This window comes from Saccopteryx leptura, chromosome 5 (assembly GCF_036850995.1).
Source record: "Saccopteryx leptura isolate mSacLep1 chromosome 5, mSacLep1_pri_phased_curated, whole genome shotgun sequence".
Taxonomy (NCBI): Eukaryota; Metazoa; Chordata; class Mammalia; order Chiroptera; family Emballonuridae; genus Saccopteryx; species Saccopteryx leptura.
The window spans coordinates 83,833,428-83,852,845 of record NC_089507.1 but is presented as its reverse complement, the minus strand read 5'-3'; the positions used below and the strand labels follow the sequence as shown (position 1 = coordinate 83,852,845).

Below are 19,418 nucleotides of genomic sequence, written 5' to 3'. Positions count from 1 at the left end.
GTCTGTCCCTATCTGTCTCTGTAAAAAAAAAAAAAAAAAAAAAAAATTACAACATCTCTCCCAGAAATCAAAAAACCTTTCATGCAGTATACCAACATAATTCTAAACTATTGTCAAAGGATAGTATAAATACACAGATCCTACCTCAAAAATTTTATCTATCAAGCCATCATGCCTCCTTCTGTGATCGTAGAACTTTGCCAAAAGAATACACAAAGACTAGTTTTTCTGCTAGGGCATCTGCAGATCAAAGATTTGAAAAGAAAAAAAAAAATCCTAGCTCTATTATGCTTCTCCCTCCCTATTTTCTGTATAGAGTATAATGATTTTGGAATGTGCCCATTTGCTTTTTTTTTTCAATTTTGTTTCTTTTCTGTCTCTGCGTCCCCTCTGTTGAAGATGGGAATAGATGGTAGGTTGGAGTTAGGAGGTAAAAAATGTTAGTAGAAGGGTGAGAAAGGAGATAAAATGTGTCATTTCCATTCTTTTGACTTCTACTCTCCCCCATTTTTAGACAGCCCTAATAGTGTTAAGAATGCCTGAGGTATATTGAGTGCATATTAGTTACTAATCTAAAGGCTTGCAGGAAAGCAGCCTTATGTTCCCTTTGACATCCACTTGGAATGTTGAGCTCGTGGCTTGGTGAGCTAGACAACACATCTTTGTAGCAATATTTTGACAACTTCTCTTGAATTAGAAGGTCTTTTTTGATTTTTCCATTTTTCTCACCTATTGCCCTGTCATCAGCTTCCCTGATGATGGTCATTGTAAAGAAGATGTTGAAAAATGTTATCAAGTTCTTACGAAAGGTGGGTTTTTGTGGACAAAATAAAATAAAGAAAAATACAGACGTGGACAAGTATGGTGACTGTGGGAGGGGTAAGTGGAAGAGAGTATGGGCGGTAAATGGTGATGAACAAAGAGTTGACTTGGGAGTGAACACACAATATGATGTACAGAGATGTGTTGTAGAATTGGGCACCTGCAACCTGTATAATCATGTTAACCAGTGTCACCCCCATAAATTCACTTAAAAAATTAAAAAATAAAAGTGCTTGGGATCATGAAAAAAATGTAAAATTTTAAAGTAGGCAAGACCCCTTTAATTTTACAGGTTTAGATACAGCCTACCAATTAGTGCATGGCTCAAGTAGACAGAGGAATGGAGTAAGATCTAGATTCTATTCCTTTGGTTTCACTATATTCACAGGGCCTAGTTATGTCATTAGAAAAAGTGGATGTGTAGTGGCCCTTCCCTGTTCCCAAGTAGGCGCAGTCCCTTGATCACATGCTTGTGAAGAGTTCTACAGGTACAGTGAAATGAGTGGACCAAATAATGACATAGTTTTGGCATCGGAGAAGAATTGGCACTCAGGCCTCCAGATTCACGGGGCTCAGCATTCTTTCAGTTATGCCAGATTTTCTTCTGAGTGGTCTTCATACCTGTGTGTACAATAGAAGAGCCTTTGTCTCTGTGCTCTCTGATCTGTTCCAGATGATGATCAGTAATGTGAGGCCTGTATACATGTCATAACCCCTCTCCAGACCTCTGATACAATGGCTAAATGACATTAGGTCGTGTGGAATAGAGGAGTGCCTTAATGGGGGACTTTGTTCTTTTTTTCTCTCTCTCTATTTCTCAGACAAGGTCTCAGGAGGTGGTCTTGAGTGATCCTTGAAATACAGCCATTTGTATTATTTATGTTGCACTGGAGGTAAACGTCTTTCAAGTACTTCAGAGAAGAGCCCATTGTTAGGGCTCCAGTTGAGTTTTGTAATCTCAGTGCCAGTCAGAGGCAGGTGGCTGGGTGGAAGATGTGGGAGGTGGAAGATGAAATGTTAACTGTGAATTTCGTGACTGTAGATATTTTGGACTGTTTTAGTTTAATTTTTTTCATGTATTTTATATATATATGTGTTATACAAAACATCAAAGCTCATAACTTATTAATGTTATTTGAGAAGTATTTTTGCAGGAATATTTTATGTTGCTGAAGAAAAAAATACATATTGGTACATTTGCATTTTTAAATTGTATTTTTTTAACTATAGTAAAATTTTAATAAATGTTTTATGACTAGCCTTTAAAATTACCAAGAATAGTAATCAGTTATTGTACTAATGATGAGGTCTTTGTTCTAGAAGTTTATTAACATCATTCAGATCTGGAAGAAGTCGTAAGTTATCTAGACAGTCCCATGTGATTAGCTGAGGTAATTGAGACCTAGAGACATTTAGTGACTTTGGGTCTCATGAGTAATTAATGAGTAATCCATTGAGTAGTCTGGGCTCTTGGCCTTCCAGTCCAGTGCTCTTTTTTAAATTTTTATTTTATTTTATTTTATTTTTTACAGAGACAGAGAGAGAGTCAGAGTGAGGGATAGACAGGGACAGACAGACAGGAACGGAGAGATGAGAAGCATCAATCATTAGTTTTTCATTGTGCATTGCGACACCTTAGTTGTTCATTGATTGCTCTCTCATATGTGCCTTGACCGCAGGCCTTCAGCAGACCGAGTAACTCCTTGCTTGAGCCAGCGATCTTGGGTACAAGCTGGTGAATTTTTGCTCAAACCAGATGAGCCTGCGCTCAAGCTGGCGACCTCGGGGTCTCGAACTTGGGTCCTTCCGCATCCCAGTCTGACGCTCTATCCACTGCGCCACCGCCTGGTCAGGCCAGTGCTCTTTTTTAAAAAGAATAAATATGAAAAATGAATGTGCAAAGAGAAATTGTGTCCAAAAATTGGTAGGCATTGGATGATTTCTACATTATGGTGAGGGTATCATGGAATGCTAGAAAGATCAGGGACTTCAGTTTCAGTCCCAGACTGAGGCTGGCTGCTTCCTAGGGGTGACTTTGAGCAGGTAACCTCTCTGTTTGCTTATTTTCAAAATGCAAATGATAAGACCACTTTTGACGGATACTATGAAGATTTGTGATTGTTTGTGAAGAACCAAATATGGTGCCTGGTATATAGCAAATACTTAGTAAATGTGGCTATTATTAAAATGTATTTTTCTTGATTTTAATAAACAAAAATAAAATCTGAAAACTGTATCTACTCTATTATCAGGCACCCAGATAAATTTTGAGCAATGTCAAATGAATAAACGCTTTATGTTACCAGCTACTAAACAACTGTTTTAGATATTGGACAGGTTTTACCCTCACATTGTCAATTAGTACCCTGTTTTATTTTCTCAAACATGCATTTTGGCAAAACCTAAAATGTCTTTAATTATGAATACCATATTGAAAGTTAAATTAATGTAACAGCTAGGACTAGAATTCATCCATTTGTAGTTTCTGAGAGACAGAATGGAAGGGTGGAAAGGCAATGAATTTGGTGTTAGTAAAAGCTGAATGTAAATATAAGTGACATCTTCCAGGTACTGGTTGCATAGTCTTGAGTGAGTCACTTCATTTCTCAGCCTCAATTTCTTAGTCCGTAACATAAGGGCAGTCACACCTGCTTCTCAGATTTGTAGTAAGGATGAAATTACATATTATATAAAGCCTGTCCTGTTACTGCAGGGCACTGTTAGTTACAGCACATATTTTCCCTCCTTCTGCTGTGCCAACCTTATGCTAAGAAAAACTGGGGGAACCTTAGAGGGAAAATTACTCTTTGAAAAGACAACTTAGAACCTCAAAACATTCTTTGAGAGCTACAGGGATGTGCTCCTGCTATGACTATGCAGGATTCCAAAATAGTGAAGACCTTGTACCACGGAGCCAGCGCTCAGGTAGCCCTTAGCAAGGTGAGAAATACTTTACCGTTCCCATCTGGTGGATCAGAAGCATTGGTATGGTAATTTGCCATAATTTTTTCATTTTACATGTTTTAATACTATATGAATATATGCTTAGGCCAAATGGCATATGACATAAATGAGAGGATAATGGGAATAAGAATAGGTTTAAGAAAATGTATGCAGGCCCTGGCTGGTTGGCTCAGCGGTAGAGCATCGGCCTGGCGTGCGGGGGACCCGGGTTCGATTCCCGGCCAGGGCACATAGGAGAAGCGCCTATTTGCTTCTCCACCCCCCCTCCTTCCTCTCTGTCTCTCTCTTCCCCTCCCGCAGCCAAGGCTCCACTGGAGCAAAGATGGCCCGGGCGCTGGGGATGGCTCCTTGGCCTCTGCCCCAGGCGCTAGAGTGGCTCTGGTCCCGTGCGGTGATGCCCCAGAGGGGCAGAGCATCGCCCCCTGGTGGGCAGAGCGTCGCTCCTGGTGGGCGTGCCGGGTGGATCCCAGTCGGGCGCATGCGGGAGTCTGTCTGACTGTCTCTCCCCGTTTCCAGCTTCAGAAAAAAAAAAATGTATGCAGAATTCAGAATTCCATGGGAAAAGGAGAGTAAATCCCTTCGTATCAATCAGTATTGACTATACTATCTACAGTTCTTATCCTGAAAATGTCTAACTCTGTTTCCTACAATTCCCCATTAGGCAGAAACATGATTAAAAGCAAAGACCTTCCTGTTCTCAAGTATGATGTTAGTTAACTGCAAGTTGCTGAAAACTTCAACATATTAGTAGGCTGTTATACAATCTATATAGTATCCAGATCACAAAAAACTACCTGTCCTATGCACTGATCAAACCCACCAAGAAGATGATATTAGTTCTGGTCCACAGTTTAATAGGAACATTGTCATTGTGGCTTGTCTCCGGAATGGGGATGAGCAGGAGGAGGCAGCCTTTAAAAGCCATCTTGTATGAGAAGGGGTCACAGGGATTAGGAAGAATTTTCTTGAAAAAGAGTGTAGAGGAAGTGTCAAGATGCTCCTGAACATCTGTGATGAAAAGGTGGTGTGTGATCAGCACAAAGAAATAGAAAATCTGTTGTATGGCAGTTTTCCTTGAGAAAACAGAGACATGTTGGATGTCCTCAAATGTACAGAGAATAGCTATGACCTAAATTGAATGAGAGATGCAATATGGAATTGTAAGACAGGGCTTTTTGTAATTCAGGGGAAGAAAAGATTATATAACCAGAAGAAATCAGAAAGTATTCCACTGAGGGGTTAGTATGGCCTGGACACCAATGGATGGGAAGAATTTGGAAATTCAGAGGTTTCTGAAAAGATACTCCAGGTGGAAGAGCACATGTAGAGTTGTGAAAACAAGGTTATGTTCATAACATTGTGAAGTTAGATGTGATTATTAGTGCAGACCTGAATGTAGAAGCTAAATCCCAGGAAACTGGCAGTAGCTTTTCAAAAATAGATTTTTAAGTGCTATCTTTGTTTTATTATCTAAAATCACATCTACAACATACCCTTACATAAAAGTCAGTCTAAAAATTAAAAATAATTTATCTATATTTCAGATTCCTAAACTAAAACAGGAAAAAAATATGTGGCATCATCTAGGATCTCTTCAATAATCTCCACTAATAAAATGCTGGTTATGCCATGATAGGATAATAAAAATGAAGTCTTGTCAAAGTTCAGTCTTGACAATTTCCCACAGCTTAAAATTGTCTATTGACAGAAAGATGACCCTATTCCAATAGGTAGCTTTTCCTTCATTGAAAGTACTCACAGAGACTTGCTAATCCTGTATCAGGGTTGCTACAGAATGAATTTCTAAATTTGGTTGGAAGTGAGGCGATAAGGATCTCTGTGTGAGAGGGTATCCATCCTACAGACATCCAGAAAACAAAGGGAGAAGGCACTTATTTTCTTAAATTATACATGGTTCCTCCATTTTAGAAATCAAGGACGGAGTAAGATACCAGCATAGTATTTTTTGCAGAATCCAATCCAACCTTCTACTTTATTAAGTCAAGAACACAATCTAATTTAAACTACTTGATACAAGTAATATGAGTTCTACTGGGGGGAAAAAGTGTGCCTTTTAAAATGTTGAAATCAATTCTATTCAAATATTTGACATTATTAAATTATATCAAACTAACTTAGCTATGCCACTTTTATTAGTGTCATCAGATATTAAGACTAGAATGTCCTTGGATTCAATTCCTAATAAACATCTGATTATTTTATATAAATATTTGCCAAATGACAATGCTGTTTCATATTTAGTATTTCTATATGTGCAGTTACATATTACACCGAGAGAAGTTTAAGTCCATTAAGTACTGTAAACATTTATATGTAAGTAAGTTATCTGCCTTAGTGTTTTGGATTTTAAGTCAAATAGTTGAATTTTCTTGATCAACAAAAGCCATGTGGAAAAGCAGAAATACGTGCTTATGAAGTTAACATTCCTCTTTTTGTGTTTTCAGCTGCAGTATTGAAGTATGAGAACAACGTCATGAATATCAGGCAATTCAACTGTTCTCCTCATCCATACTGGCTTCCAAATTTCATGGATGTTTTCACTTGGTCTCTGCCATTTGTTGGGGAAAAAGGTGCGTTGTGGAATCCTGAAATGCTCTGAATGAAATGGTGTAGGAAGGAGAGGAGATGGGGGCTATTTTACCACGAAACACTTGAACCTAACCCAGTGATTTTCAACTGGTGTGTCTCAAGAAGTTTTAAAACTCTCAATATTTGGCTATTTAGTCAGGGACACCTTTTCCTTAATTTGTCAAATAAAAAAACTAACAACAGCCAACACAATAGTCTGGTATGAATGAATCAAAATTATACCTATTTTTTTATCAGATCAGCAAAAAATATTTTTTGGTGTGCCACAAAATTTTAGTAATTAATTTATGTGTGCCACGAGATGAAAAAGGTTGAAAATTGCTGACCCAAACAACAAAACTCACAAACTGTATCACGAGAGATATGATTTGAGAGTATCAATGAGTATCCTGTTAACAGAATACAATGAATGAAGGGGCAACAAAAGAAATAAGGAATTATTAGGAAAATTAATATAATCTCAGAATAATACAACTCAGATATAACAAATATAATTTAACTGGCTCCAAGTCATAATGACTACCCTTTTTTCTTTATCTCTTTGTATTATAATTTTTTTCTTTTTTTTATAATTTAAAGGTAATATTGTATTTTACAAATTACTCATCAAATTAAAAGGTTAGGATAGTCAAGTTTTCCTCTTATTTCTGATATTAGAGTAATCATTGTATAATAATGATTAACAACTACAATATTTTGAAGGGTTACACATACAACAGCACAAGATAGTTTAGTAAAGCCTGACCAGGCGGTGGCACAGTGGATAGAGTGTCAGACTGGGAAGCAGAGGACCCGGGTTTGAGACCCCGAGGTCGCCAGCTTGAGTGTGGGCTCATCTGGTTTAAGGAAAAGCCCACTAGCTTGAACCCAAGGTTGCTGGCTCCAGCAAGGGGTTACTGGGTCTGCTGAAGGCCCGTGGTCAAGGCATATATGAGAAAGCAATCAATGAACAACTAAGGTGTTGCAATGTACAATGAAAAACTAATGATTGATGCTTCTCATCTCTCTCTATTCTTGTCTGTCTGTCCCTGTCTATCCCTCTCCCTGACTCACTCTCTGTCTCTGTAAAAAATAAATAAATAAAAATTAAAAAAAAAAAAAGATAGTTTAGTAAAAATATAGTGGCCATTAGTGTGTAACATAATGAGACAGATTTACATTTAAAAGCTGTCTATTAACTTGCCCCAGTTTTCCAGAAGAACTGGCCTGCCTTCTTTCCTTTTTACCGTCCCTCCCTCCCTCCCTTCCTTCTTTCCTTTCTTCTTACCCCTTTGTTTTGTCTTTATATTTTGAGCTAAACTTCATCAAAACTTTTGAGGAGAAGTCTCCATCCACTGAGCTCGAGCTTCTGGTTCAGGAGGCCCAGTGGTGACAGACTGAGTCACTCTTCATGGGCCATCTCATGCATCGCATTGTATTAAAGATAGGAGTTTGCACATGTTTCAGAAAAATGATGTCCTCCCAGGAGATTATAAAGAAAAGCTACACGTTTCTGAATATGTGTTCATTTATATTAATATATGTAAAATTTATTTTTCGACAGTATTTTTCTTTAAATGACCTAAAATGACTAGGAAGTTATGAATTGAAAGCAAAGAAGCCCTTTTTTGTGTGTACCAAAAAAATACAAAGTAAATTTTAATAGTCTCCAGTAAGTGTTCCCAGTTCTAGTCCATGTCACCATTTTCTTGCCCTGATCAGATCAGCAACAATACAGACGTTGCTGTCATTGTATTCTCTGGAATGGAAACAGTACAAGTATGGCAACAACGGGGCATCTTTCAAACACCTTGAGTTGAGTTGTTTGCATTAAGTGTTCAGATTTTGAACATCTGTGATAAAGGAACATATTAACTGTATACATAATTCACTTTTGGTAATTAAACTGAAGCTCTGGGTTAATATTGGCTCAACTGAAATTTACTCTTTATAATATATCTTCAATTCTAGAAGAACATTGATTCTAAAATGTAGCACTTGAAGGAATAGTGAACAAGCTTCTTTTCACATTCATGGTAGAACTCAGCCTAATTTTTTAAAATGTTAAATGTAAATAGCATACACATTAGTGTAAAAGTGATGCAATACTAATTTTCTGTGCACAACACTTTTGTATAATCTATTTACTCAATGAAATTTGTTATTCAACTTACCTAACCTTTATTTGTAAAGTCTTTTTGATAATAAAAAATGCATTTACTTAGTCCTAGCTGAACAGAATTTTATAATCTGGTCCAGATCCAGATCTCCTTATACAAATAAATAGAAATTCAAAAGTAACTTCCATTATAGATTTATAGTATATTCATTTTCTCCTTCATGGATTTATAGTGTGTTCACATCCACATATTTGATTTGTGTATTGTGTGTTGACCTATAGCTTAGTAAACCTTGCCATTAGATTTTGTAGGCATGAGCTAATAATTTTATAGAGTCTACATAGAATCATAAAGCCTGTTATCTTTTATGACCTTATTTTTATAGAAACTACTTTGTAGGAGATTTTATATACAAACTAGGTAAGAACTGTTACTGCTTGCTAAGTTTGCTCATTAAAAATGCCAGAGTAGTAATTAAGGTTATAATAGAAAATCTGGACTTCTTGTTTGTTTTTTTCTTTTTAGTGACTGAGATGCTGGTAAATGTCCTCAACATCTGCTCAGATGATGAACTGGGGTCAGAAGAAGATGGATTTGATGGTAAGAGGCTTAAGCCTTTGTGCTAATGCTCTTCGCCAGATAAATTATGTGACATTTCATATTTAACCCTATGAATTAATTATTAAGATTTCAATATTTTAACAAATCATAACATACGATTGAGAATGAAAAATTATAATTTGTATTTGCTTTGAAATATCGAATAAACAAAAACTATGAGAGAATTTTTTCGATACCTTCAGGGTAGTTTACTACCCTGAAGTAGTAAACTACTTTAATAGCCATCTTTCAGTACCTCACTTTTTTTGACTCCTCCATAAATAGAAAAATAATAATCCTATGTTTTCTAGCAGATGTCACCATTTACTGGATAACTTTTAAAAGTGCCCTTTAAATGAGATTGCTCCTGTCAATTACTCAAAATTTGATGTCTTTGATAAAAGAATGTAGTTACACATTGATATACTCCCAATATTTTTATATCTGTAATAAATAGTGAATAAGCTGTGAGGTTATTTCTGAGATGCTCTTTGTATTTACTTACTCTGAGAAAGTATGCTTTCTCTGTAAGAGATAAAGATTGATGAGGTTAAAGATGGAGAGAAAAATACTCTGGTCCTTACAAAATCTCATCTCCAAAATGAATGAAAACTAGCAAAAATGTAGTTAGAAGAAGAAAGGACAAGAGTATACTTTACTTCCATAAACATTTAATAAGTATATGAACTCTGTATGGGGCATGCCAAATTTCAAGATTGCTGTGACCCAAGAAAATTGCAGTCTGGTTAGAGAGACTGATATGTAAAACAGATAATATCAATAAAATAAGACCAATTATAAAATAAAGGGTGAAGGTGGCAGGGGAAACAGGTATGTGGCAAGTTTAAATTGATAAAATCTTTACCTTTAAAAACTGTGCTTAGGTAAAATGAAAAGAGAAAGTGGCTATTCCTGAAAGTTATATATGAACAGCATGATTTAATGTTCACATGGGTTTAATGCTGATCACATTTATAAATGCAAAATACCTAGTGCTGCAGGCAAAAGTAAAACGCAAGTGTTCAGACACTCATATAAATAGAGCCTATCGACTAAGGCAGGGGTCAGGAACCAATAGCTCGCGAGCCAGATGTGGCTCTTTTGATGGCTGCATCTGGCACACAGACAAATCTTAAATAAAAAAAATAACATTAAAAATATAAAACATTCTCATGTATTACAATCCATTCATTTCCTACCGCTCATGTTTATGGTTGCGGGTGGCTAGAGCCAATCACAGCTGTCCTCCGGGACAACACCAAATTTTTATTGGATAATGCATAATGTACACAGGTCATTGTATGGCTCTCATGGAATTACATTTTAAAACGTGGCGTTCATGGCTCTCTCAGCCAAAAAGGTTCCTGACCCCCGGACTAAGGTAAATTTAAAGTGTACAATTATCCCATCTCATGGTTTGTCCTCCTCTATATCGTCTTTTGTCTTCATCACTTGTCTCCAGATACTATTCTCTAGTCATATATCTCATTGCAAAGGTATATAAAAATATATTGTGAAAAATTACGGAGATCAATGAATATTTTGTGCTTTATCCAGATTCTAGATGTCTCATATGTTATAGCCACAATTTGCTATTGTTAACTTTTCCAGGGATACCATTTAACAGATCATATTCTCATGATGGCAGAAACTTTTTTCCTAGAAAAGGGATACTAACTTGGTGAAATCTAAATCTTATGTCAACAGACATTTTTCAATACATGCCTTTCACTGTGTTTCTTTTATTCCTCAAAAGAAAGATTAATTAGCATTAATACAATGATACTCCTCTGTCAGCAAGTCTCTATTGTTGTCAATTTTGTGGACCAATAAGACGGTCTACTAAAAAAGGAGCATATTGTATAGAATAAGTAGACCTGCGCGGTTTATAATTATACATTATTCCATTTCCCCAGTAAATATATATTGAGCACCTACTATGTTCCAGATATTATAGCCAAAAATGCTGCACATTTTAACAGTACAGGTGTTAACAGGGATCAGTGTTTACTTCATTTAAAGTGAGTTATTATTACCCACCTTCTCGGTCGCTTACATGAAACTATACATTTATGACTTATTCTGCTTTAAAATAATTGGTTCCAATCAATGTGCTTTGCTCATCAGCACTTGCTTTTTAGCCTGTTAATTTCAATTATAGGAGTGAATGTCCTTTTCAAGGCATTTGGAAGAATTTTTTTCTTTCTAAGCAAAACATTAAAATCTCTTGGCCACATTTAAATCTTATGTCAGCCTTTTAGAAAAATAGCTAGGACCTCTAAACATGATTGTAAAGCCAGTATTCGTGGCCCCCATCAAAGCCGCCTGGCCAACTCAGTTTCAGGTTTGATTCAGATCAATCGTAAAAAGAAAATTGAGCCAAAAACTGGTGGGCCATTACCTTTAATCCTAGCTCGCACCCAGCAAGTGAGTGAATGCACACAGCGGGAAACACTTCCCTTACCATTCAGGGCTCCCAAAGCTACTGACTCATCCGAGCTTTCCTAGAATCAAAGGCTCCCACCTCTTTGCATCCATTTTGGCTGCCTCCTCTCCTTCACATGGCCTTTCTCTGCCTTGCTGTAGAAGGGGCTCCTCCTCTCTACAAGAACGTGGCCACTCTCCCAAAATGGCCTCCTAACTCCTCCTTTTAAAACTTTGCCCCGGGACAACCCCTTCCTCTAGCACACATTAGCATAGCCAAGCCCATCCCAAATAAGAAGGACAACTAGCTGTAGTACATGAGGGCAGCAGCCATCTTTAACAACAGGGTGAGAAAAAAATAACTTTATCTGCCCAACAATGATCTTTTAGATCAAATCTCACAAATATGCCCTCTTAGGGAAAAAGAAAGGAAACAAAAGTATATTTAACTTAGGATATTATACATTTCAGAGTAAACAACCAGCAATGTTCTTGAGTACTTGATTTAATTTAACATGACACAAAAACTATGGATTTCTTCAAAGATGCTTAAAGAACAACTTATAAAACTTCCCAGAACTCTTTGATTCTCCTTGGAACTTCAGTTTATTGAGGTTTCTTTTCCTTTCTCTCTTTCCTTATTTATTTATTTATTTATTTATTTATTTATTTATTTATTTATTTATTTATGTAATATTATTTTCAATCTTACAATAAAGTTCCCAGCCCTCCTGCCCTCCCCTCCTGCAGGCACCTGCAAACTCTGTGTCTTTCTGGCGGCTGGCCCTGTGCTCTGCCTGCCAGGCTCCTGGCCTTATAGGCTACAGAGTCGACAACAGAAATCAGAAGACATCCAAGGGCTTAATTAAAGATCTTTCTTAAATTGCTTTCTATTCTTAGCATGGGTAGATTTGTGGTTCTCTTCATGAATTATTTGTCTAGCCCTTCTCAGTATTTTGCTCTATGTCTCACGTCAACTGAATGGCAAAGGTGGGAAGGTGCCTTTACAATCCATGACTATCTTTCTATCTTCTCAGGTGTAAAATCTATGGAAAATAGGGAGAGGTTCTTCTCATTTCCTTGAGGAATGAAAAGTATGGGATTAATTTTGCTTCTTGAAAACTATAGAAATCTATAGAAAATAGGGTTTTTTTTTATTTCCTTGAGGAATAAAAGTTATGGGATTCATTTTGCTTCTTTTTCCTCAGGTCCTATCAGCTCTCTTTTACCATTTAATAATGACAACAGCGCCTGACATGTGCTAGCCATCATGCTGAGCCGTTTATATGTATTAATTCTACTCATTTTACAAATATTTTTTGACCAACAAAAATTTATATATATGAATGTACTAGGTGATTCATACTATCTCTAATTCTCTGTTGATACGAGCACTCTGATTACCCCTATGTTACATATGAAGTGACTGAGACAGGTGATGTGAAGTTAGAGCCTAAGGTCACATAGCTAGGGAAGTAAGAAAGCCCAGGTTCATGCTAATGTTGGCCTGGTTCTCAGACACTTGAAGTCTTCACCACCTGTGATTACAGTGCTTGAAATATTTTTCTTTGAAACAGCATGATGCTTTTTTAGTTTACCGTAACAACACTCACAACTAAACGTACTTTAGGCCCTGGCCAGTTGGCCCAGCATGTGGAAGTCCCGGGTTCGATTTCCAGTCAGGGCACACAGAAGAAGCAGCCATCTGTTTCTCTCCCTCTCACTCTTCCCCTTCTCTCTCTCTCTCTCTCTCTTTCCCTCCCACAGCCATGGCTCAAATGATTTAAGCAAGTTGGCTTTGGGCACTGAGGATCGCTCCATAGCATCACCTCAGGCACTAAAATAGTTCAGTTACTGAGCAACAGATCAGTGGCCCCAGATGGGCAGAGCATTGCCTGATTAGGGGGCTTGCCAGGTGGATTCCAGTTGGGGTGCATGCAGGAGTCTGTCTCCCTGACTCTCACTTAATAAAAAAAATTAATAATATACTTTAGATTGCTCTGTTAAATATACTGTAAAATAGAGAAAAAGATTTTTTGCACTGTTATTTGGCCATGAAAGGAAATAACACAGTTTCATTCTATTCCTTTAACCATGACTTCCTCCAAGAAGTTATGTTTCGCAGTGTTAAAAATGTTGGTATCTGAGCAGACACAGGTCCTCAGCTTACCTAGACTTCTGCTGGGTAGAAGTCATGTTGTGAATCTCTGTTGCTCAGCGTGTGCATTACAAAAATAAAAGAACTTGATAGCCTCTCTCGAAAAGGGTTGCTGTTTTCAATTGGTTGGTAGTGGTTTTATGTTGAAAATAGAATACATAACTTGTATAATATTGTAAAGTTTTGAAGCAAGTCAGTGCCAATGCATGTCTTTTGAAGATCTAATTTATATGTATTGGGTTCTTTGTTTCCACTTCTGATTTTGGAGAACAATATGATAATCTGGTTTCAGTCTGGCTGGTATTTGCCAGAACATTTAGAGAAGGAAGACATCCAAGTACCTGTACCTCATTTGGTAGTTGATTCTTCTTAATGCAGAGGACTCATTTCAGACCAAGGGTTAGTAAGATATCCCAAAGTGGGAGGTGAGGTAGGGACAGAAATCTGCAATCTGCATCACAAAGCTTTCTTTAATGGTCCTTCTTATACTCAGGAAGTCTGAGTACCAGTAAGACTTACAAACCTAAAGACAGCTTCACAATTTAGAAATATTTCTTTATTTATGACTTTCTTTTAGGTCCTGAAGTCTTAGACTCTTAGATCACTTTTTCATGTGTATATACAAATTATGTTTGAGACTACGATGTGTGATAAGTCTAGCTAAAGACGTGTGGAGGTGAAACTGAAGTCCTTTTGAACAAGAAAGAAAAAAAGTAATAAAATAAATACATTCCTAGCCAAATATATAGTTTCAGGCTGTACTGGAAGAACTAATATTAAATTAGAATGTATGTCTCTGCTTTCATCTAAAGAGCAGAACACGTGGTGTAACTCTTATCCATTATCCATATGTTTGCCCTATCCGAATGATAACCACAGGCAAGTCACTGAATATGGGATCACAGCAGTTTTCGGCAAGCCTTTAAGAAGCCAGCAAAATTGTATGCATGAAGGTTATCTCTCATCGTCTGCTTTGAATTATTAGCTAATTATTCATATCTAATAATCACAGGATCCAGAGCATCTCCCAGTTCTTTCTGTCTAGCTTTAAAAAGTTGTGCAGGACTTTTAAAGTGCAGAGTTGTGAAGTAGTGGGACTAGCATGGCATCGCATGATCCTTGGGGGAACCTCTGTGATTTTCTATCAAAATTGTATTTATTTGCCATGTTGAGTGAGATGAATTGCATCTGGAAACTCTTCTCGGCCTTGTGCACCTGGCAGCCCACAAACGTAGAGACTTTAGCTTAGAGCTCGTCTTCTGGCCATAATTATTGTCATTTCTGAGTGACTTATTTTAGCATTCTATATTTCAGGTTCCCAGTCTGGGGGGGGGGGGAGGATGTTGAATATCCTATAATAATTGACAGTTGGGGAGAAAATGGCAAACTTTAATATAAAAAATAGAAACATATAAGCATACAAAAAGAAAGAGCTCTAAGGAGACCATAGTAGTAAGATACCCCTTTTGTCAACACTGACATATAACCCACAATTGGTAAGCAGAGGAGTAACATAATAAAAGTATTATTTGAGAAAAGCAAATATTTTTTCCAAGTTTAGAAAAATGCTTGGAAAATGAACCAAGGATAAGTAGGATATAACTTAGGAATTTAATGAAATGTCTGAAAGTTGAGATGATTAGATCTGAACAATGATCATGTTAAGAATAAAATAAAAAGGTAATACAGATTTCTCAGGTTACGACACAGTTTTCTGTTCCTACAACAGTGACGTAACCCAAATTTGGTGTAAGTTGAGACATACCCTAACCTAAGTCACTTAGCTATCCTAACACAGTTATAAAATCATAATCTAGAACATAAAAACAGAACTAAGCCACAGAAAAAGGAAGAGAACATAAATATACTGTACAGTACACTGTACTGTAGTAACAGAAAAAAATGAGTGTAAAAAAATTCCTTACCTTTATTCCTGTGGTTGCTTTGCACACTGGAAGGGGCATTGCATGGTGGGAGAGAGTGACCTATTGGGAGGAGGAGGCTGGAGAGGAAGAAGACCCTGCAGAAGGTGCTGGAGACACTGGGTCAGGTGAATCAGGATTGTCTAGGAACATGCAGGGGACGCCGGAGATGATTCTACCTGTACTACAGGTGTTTCATCTCGAGAAGCAGCCGATGTAGAAGGTACAGGATCTGTTGCTGGCCTCTCTACCTTCTTAAAGAATTTTTCTGGTAATGTAATGTTATAATAAATATAGAAAATATATAAAAATAAGTTAGGATATGATATTAAAAGCCATTAAGGCAAGTGAATAAGGATACACCCTCTGGGTGGAAACTAATCTAATATGTACAAATATAAAAGGCACACTATGCCTTTTGGGCAGGGCCCAGTTAGTGCATGTATGAAGTTATATATAAATAAAAAGTAGCTTAATGTAACAACTCTATAAATTAACATAAAAAAGAAGCTTTTCTAGTAACACCCTAAAAATGACTTAATGTAAAAATTCTATAAATTAATATAAAAAAGGTTCCCTGTTAGAAACTCCCAAAAAATGGTTTATACAATAATCTTGTAAATTAACACCTGTTAAAAGGCATATGCCAGACAAAATTACTAAAGCCAAGGGACCCCCTGCTGTGGCAGTCACTCAGACTCCGATATTAAACGTGGACTGTCTCCATACCACCCTGACCAAGGATAGCCAGAAAGAACATGCTGATGGGACCCCAGGAAGCTGTACCCAGGCACGCCATAAGGATTTGTGAGTAATAAGCTGCCTGTGTGATTCTTACAACTAACGTATATGTTGGTCTTGTCTTTCCTCTGGTGGCAATTGGTCTCGGCACTGATAAGTAGAATTCCTCACAGCCGCCTCAGAAGTAGTCTTGAAGAGGCTGCCAGCCCTGCTGTTAAGCAGGAGTGTCCCACTGCACGGAGAGGTCGAATCAGGGATGCCTGCTCAATGCAGAGCTCAGGCTCTTCTGGACATGTTCCAAGCTAGTCTGGGACTAGTTCATCCATGTAGTCCCTAAGTATGTCACTAACAGTGTAAGCTGAAACACTCACATCTCACTTTTTAAAAGTTTTTATGGGAGTGAGCTTCGTAAACAAGAAACATCCTATGTCAAGACTGTCGTAATCCGAGGACTCCCTGCACAGCATCAGTGGGACAAAGGAAACCAAAGGTGATTAGGATGGTTCAGCTTTGGTGCCTCAGAGGGTGAGAACGTTTTTGGGAAAACTCACCAGTTTCAGGAGAAAGATGAATTCAGACACAGACATGAGTTTGAATGAAAGGGACACCCATGAATTCTGGAAATGCCGAAGCAGGATTTGGAAATGGAATCCTGGAATTAGAGAACAAAATCTAGGCTTGTGACCAAGGCTTAGAATTAAAAGCTGCAGTTGAATCTATTAAGAATACAATAGGCTTCCATAGTTGCTGGTATGGAAGGAAAAATCAGAAAATTGGGGACTGATTCTTAAGTAGTTAACCCTTCTTGATGACCCTGGAGAAGACAGATAAGCAAGTGAACGAGAAAGGAGTGATCAGAGAGCGAGCACAAGAACTAGGATTGGTGTAGCAAATTCAGGCAGCAGCTATTTAAAAATATATGCACCAAATGCAGAAAATCCTGTGACATATAAGTGTGGCCAGAAAATAAAATACTAGGATATAACTGGTTGTCAAAAAGCAGATTACTGAAAAGAGGCAAACAGTAAAATTTACTTTATTATTATAATAGGTAAAAAAGAAAATTGAAATCATTTTTAAAGGGAAAAAAATTAAAGAAAATATAGAGTATTTCAATTTTAATATTTGAGCTATATTTCTATTTTATTTTATCCATTATATTTTTACTTCAATGCAAAAAATACTTACTCATGGAAAATCTTTTCCTGTGTCTTCACTAGCAAACAAACACGTGGTCCCTGCCTTTACTGATCTGAGAATTTAGCAGAGCAAGAAGCCAGTGTTAAACATGCTGGTCTTCCAGAAGATATAGAGGGCTGGAAGGGGCACAAATTGGGATGAAATATTTGGTTATCACTTTACTGGTTTTACATTCTCTTATCTTTTTATAATAACTGAATTTTCATAAATAGTTGAAGAAAGGAAAAGGAAGACATTTATAAAAAAGAAAGTGTTTAATATTTTGTTAAAAGCTTTGTCATTTCTTCTCAGGATTTTGTCAATTAATTTGCAGTTTATTGTTGATTTTTTCAATTAATATTTTAGTATGTAATCTAGAAGCTAAATCTTTTTTGTCACTGTAAATGTATCATTTGTACTCTATACTCTTTATAGTACAGGTAACTGCTTTTTTCATCATGGTTATGCCATAAAAAGGAAGCAACTATAATATCTAATATATCTAGTATATTAAAACTGAAACACATGTAAAAAATGCATAGTAACTTACTAGGTAGTAGGGTATACATTCTCATTATTTATGGCTAGTGATGTTTTGAGACTTTGATAAACAAAAAGGTACCTGGTGTTTGCCATCATATTGCAATCGGTCTCATTGAGTCTGGCTTATCATATTTGACTACAGTAATTAAAATCCTTTTAAGTTGCTAAAGTGATACAGTAACACATACATTAAAAGTACTACTTTTTCTTTAGATTGTACTATCATGATTTTGCACAAATGCTTTTCTGTCTTCCCTAGCACAATCTTCACGCCGCATGGACATGCACACTTGCAGAGCAAACTGAAAGATAAAAACCAGCCCTGTCCCTGTTTGTTGTTTGTTTGGGTAATGGGTTAATGTTCACCACTAGCTAGAATATTATGCTCACAGTAAAATAACACTCTATAAAATACTTCATATTTATCCTCTATTTCCTAAGACACATGTATTACGCACATACGCAATACTTTTACACAGCTTTAAAAATCATTGGCATTTGTAGCAGTTGAGCCTTCTTTCAACTAACAGTGACATTGGCCAACTTACACTAAATATTAGCTATTGCGTGTCTAAGTGTACACTTCAGTTACATGTATTTATGAAATTTATTTGAGAAGGAAATCTATGTTGCATAATAAGACGGGAAATAAGCATGCACTCTCTAAACATTAACATCATTCTTATTTGAAAGGTGTTTCGATGGAGAGCGTTTTTTCTTTAATGAAGGCAAAGATTTTGTGGCTGTGTGTCTCTGTAGCTTAGAAAAAGCATTACTTCTCACCAGCAAGGTTGAGGGTATTGTGAGAGAGGCGTTCTTCACTGAGGGAACTATCGTCGGTAATGTCAGCTTACTGAAAATCGATTCCCTAAGAAAATAAGATGTATTTTTCCTGTGTTGTTGGCAGAGCTTTCACGATTCCTTTTACACTAAAGCATGTTATAGGTCCAAGTTTTCAACCTGAAGATTCTACTTATATGAGAACAAGTAATACTTGATTGAAAAACAGCAGATAGATCTATTATTATGAGTCCAAAGTCTATAAAGCATCCTCTTTAGAGGAGGAAATGTTTGGTCTCCAATGGCAGGTTGAAAAGCTTTACAAAAAAGTTTAATAAATGCTCAGAAAAATAGAAATTTCAAGAATATTTTGTGAGGTAGTCTATTTTCACTCTTTTTAAAATGTTTTACTCTTTTGTCATCCTTTAGTTCACAAGTAGATATAAAACTTTTCTTCCAGTTTTTCTCAGAACTCTATAGAAATCTTGATTCTGTTTGATCAGCCCATTTTGGGGAGGAGTCCATTGTTTTTCTTGATGCAAAACCAGCATCATCTGGCTGCTAACATTCTCCCCT

At 36.8% G+C, this 19,418-nt stretch overlaps 1 protein-coding gene across 2 annotated transcripts in view; it reads left to right on the top strand.

The window, feature by feature from the left end:
* The window catches only part of PPP3CA (protein phosphatase 3 catalytic subunit alpha), a 328,201-nt gene that overhangs the window by 281,779 nt on the left and 27,004 nt on the right, over positions 1 to 19,418 (top strand). For both annotated transcript variants that reach the window (XM_066384438.1, XM_066384437.1), the window contains exons 9-10: positions 6,252 to 6,377; positions 9,021 to 9,095. In XM_066384438.1, the coding sequence (XP_066240535.1) occupies positions 6,252 to 6,377; positions 9,021 to 9,095 (201 nt within the window). The remainder of the gene's footprint in view (positions 1 to 6,251; positions 6,378 to 9,020; positions 9,096 to 19,418) is intronic.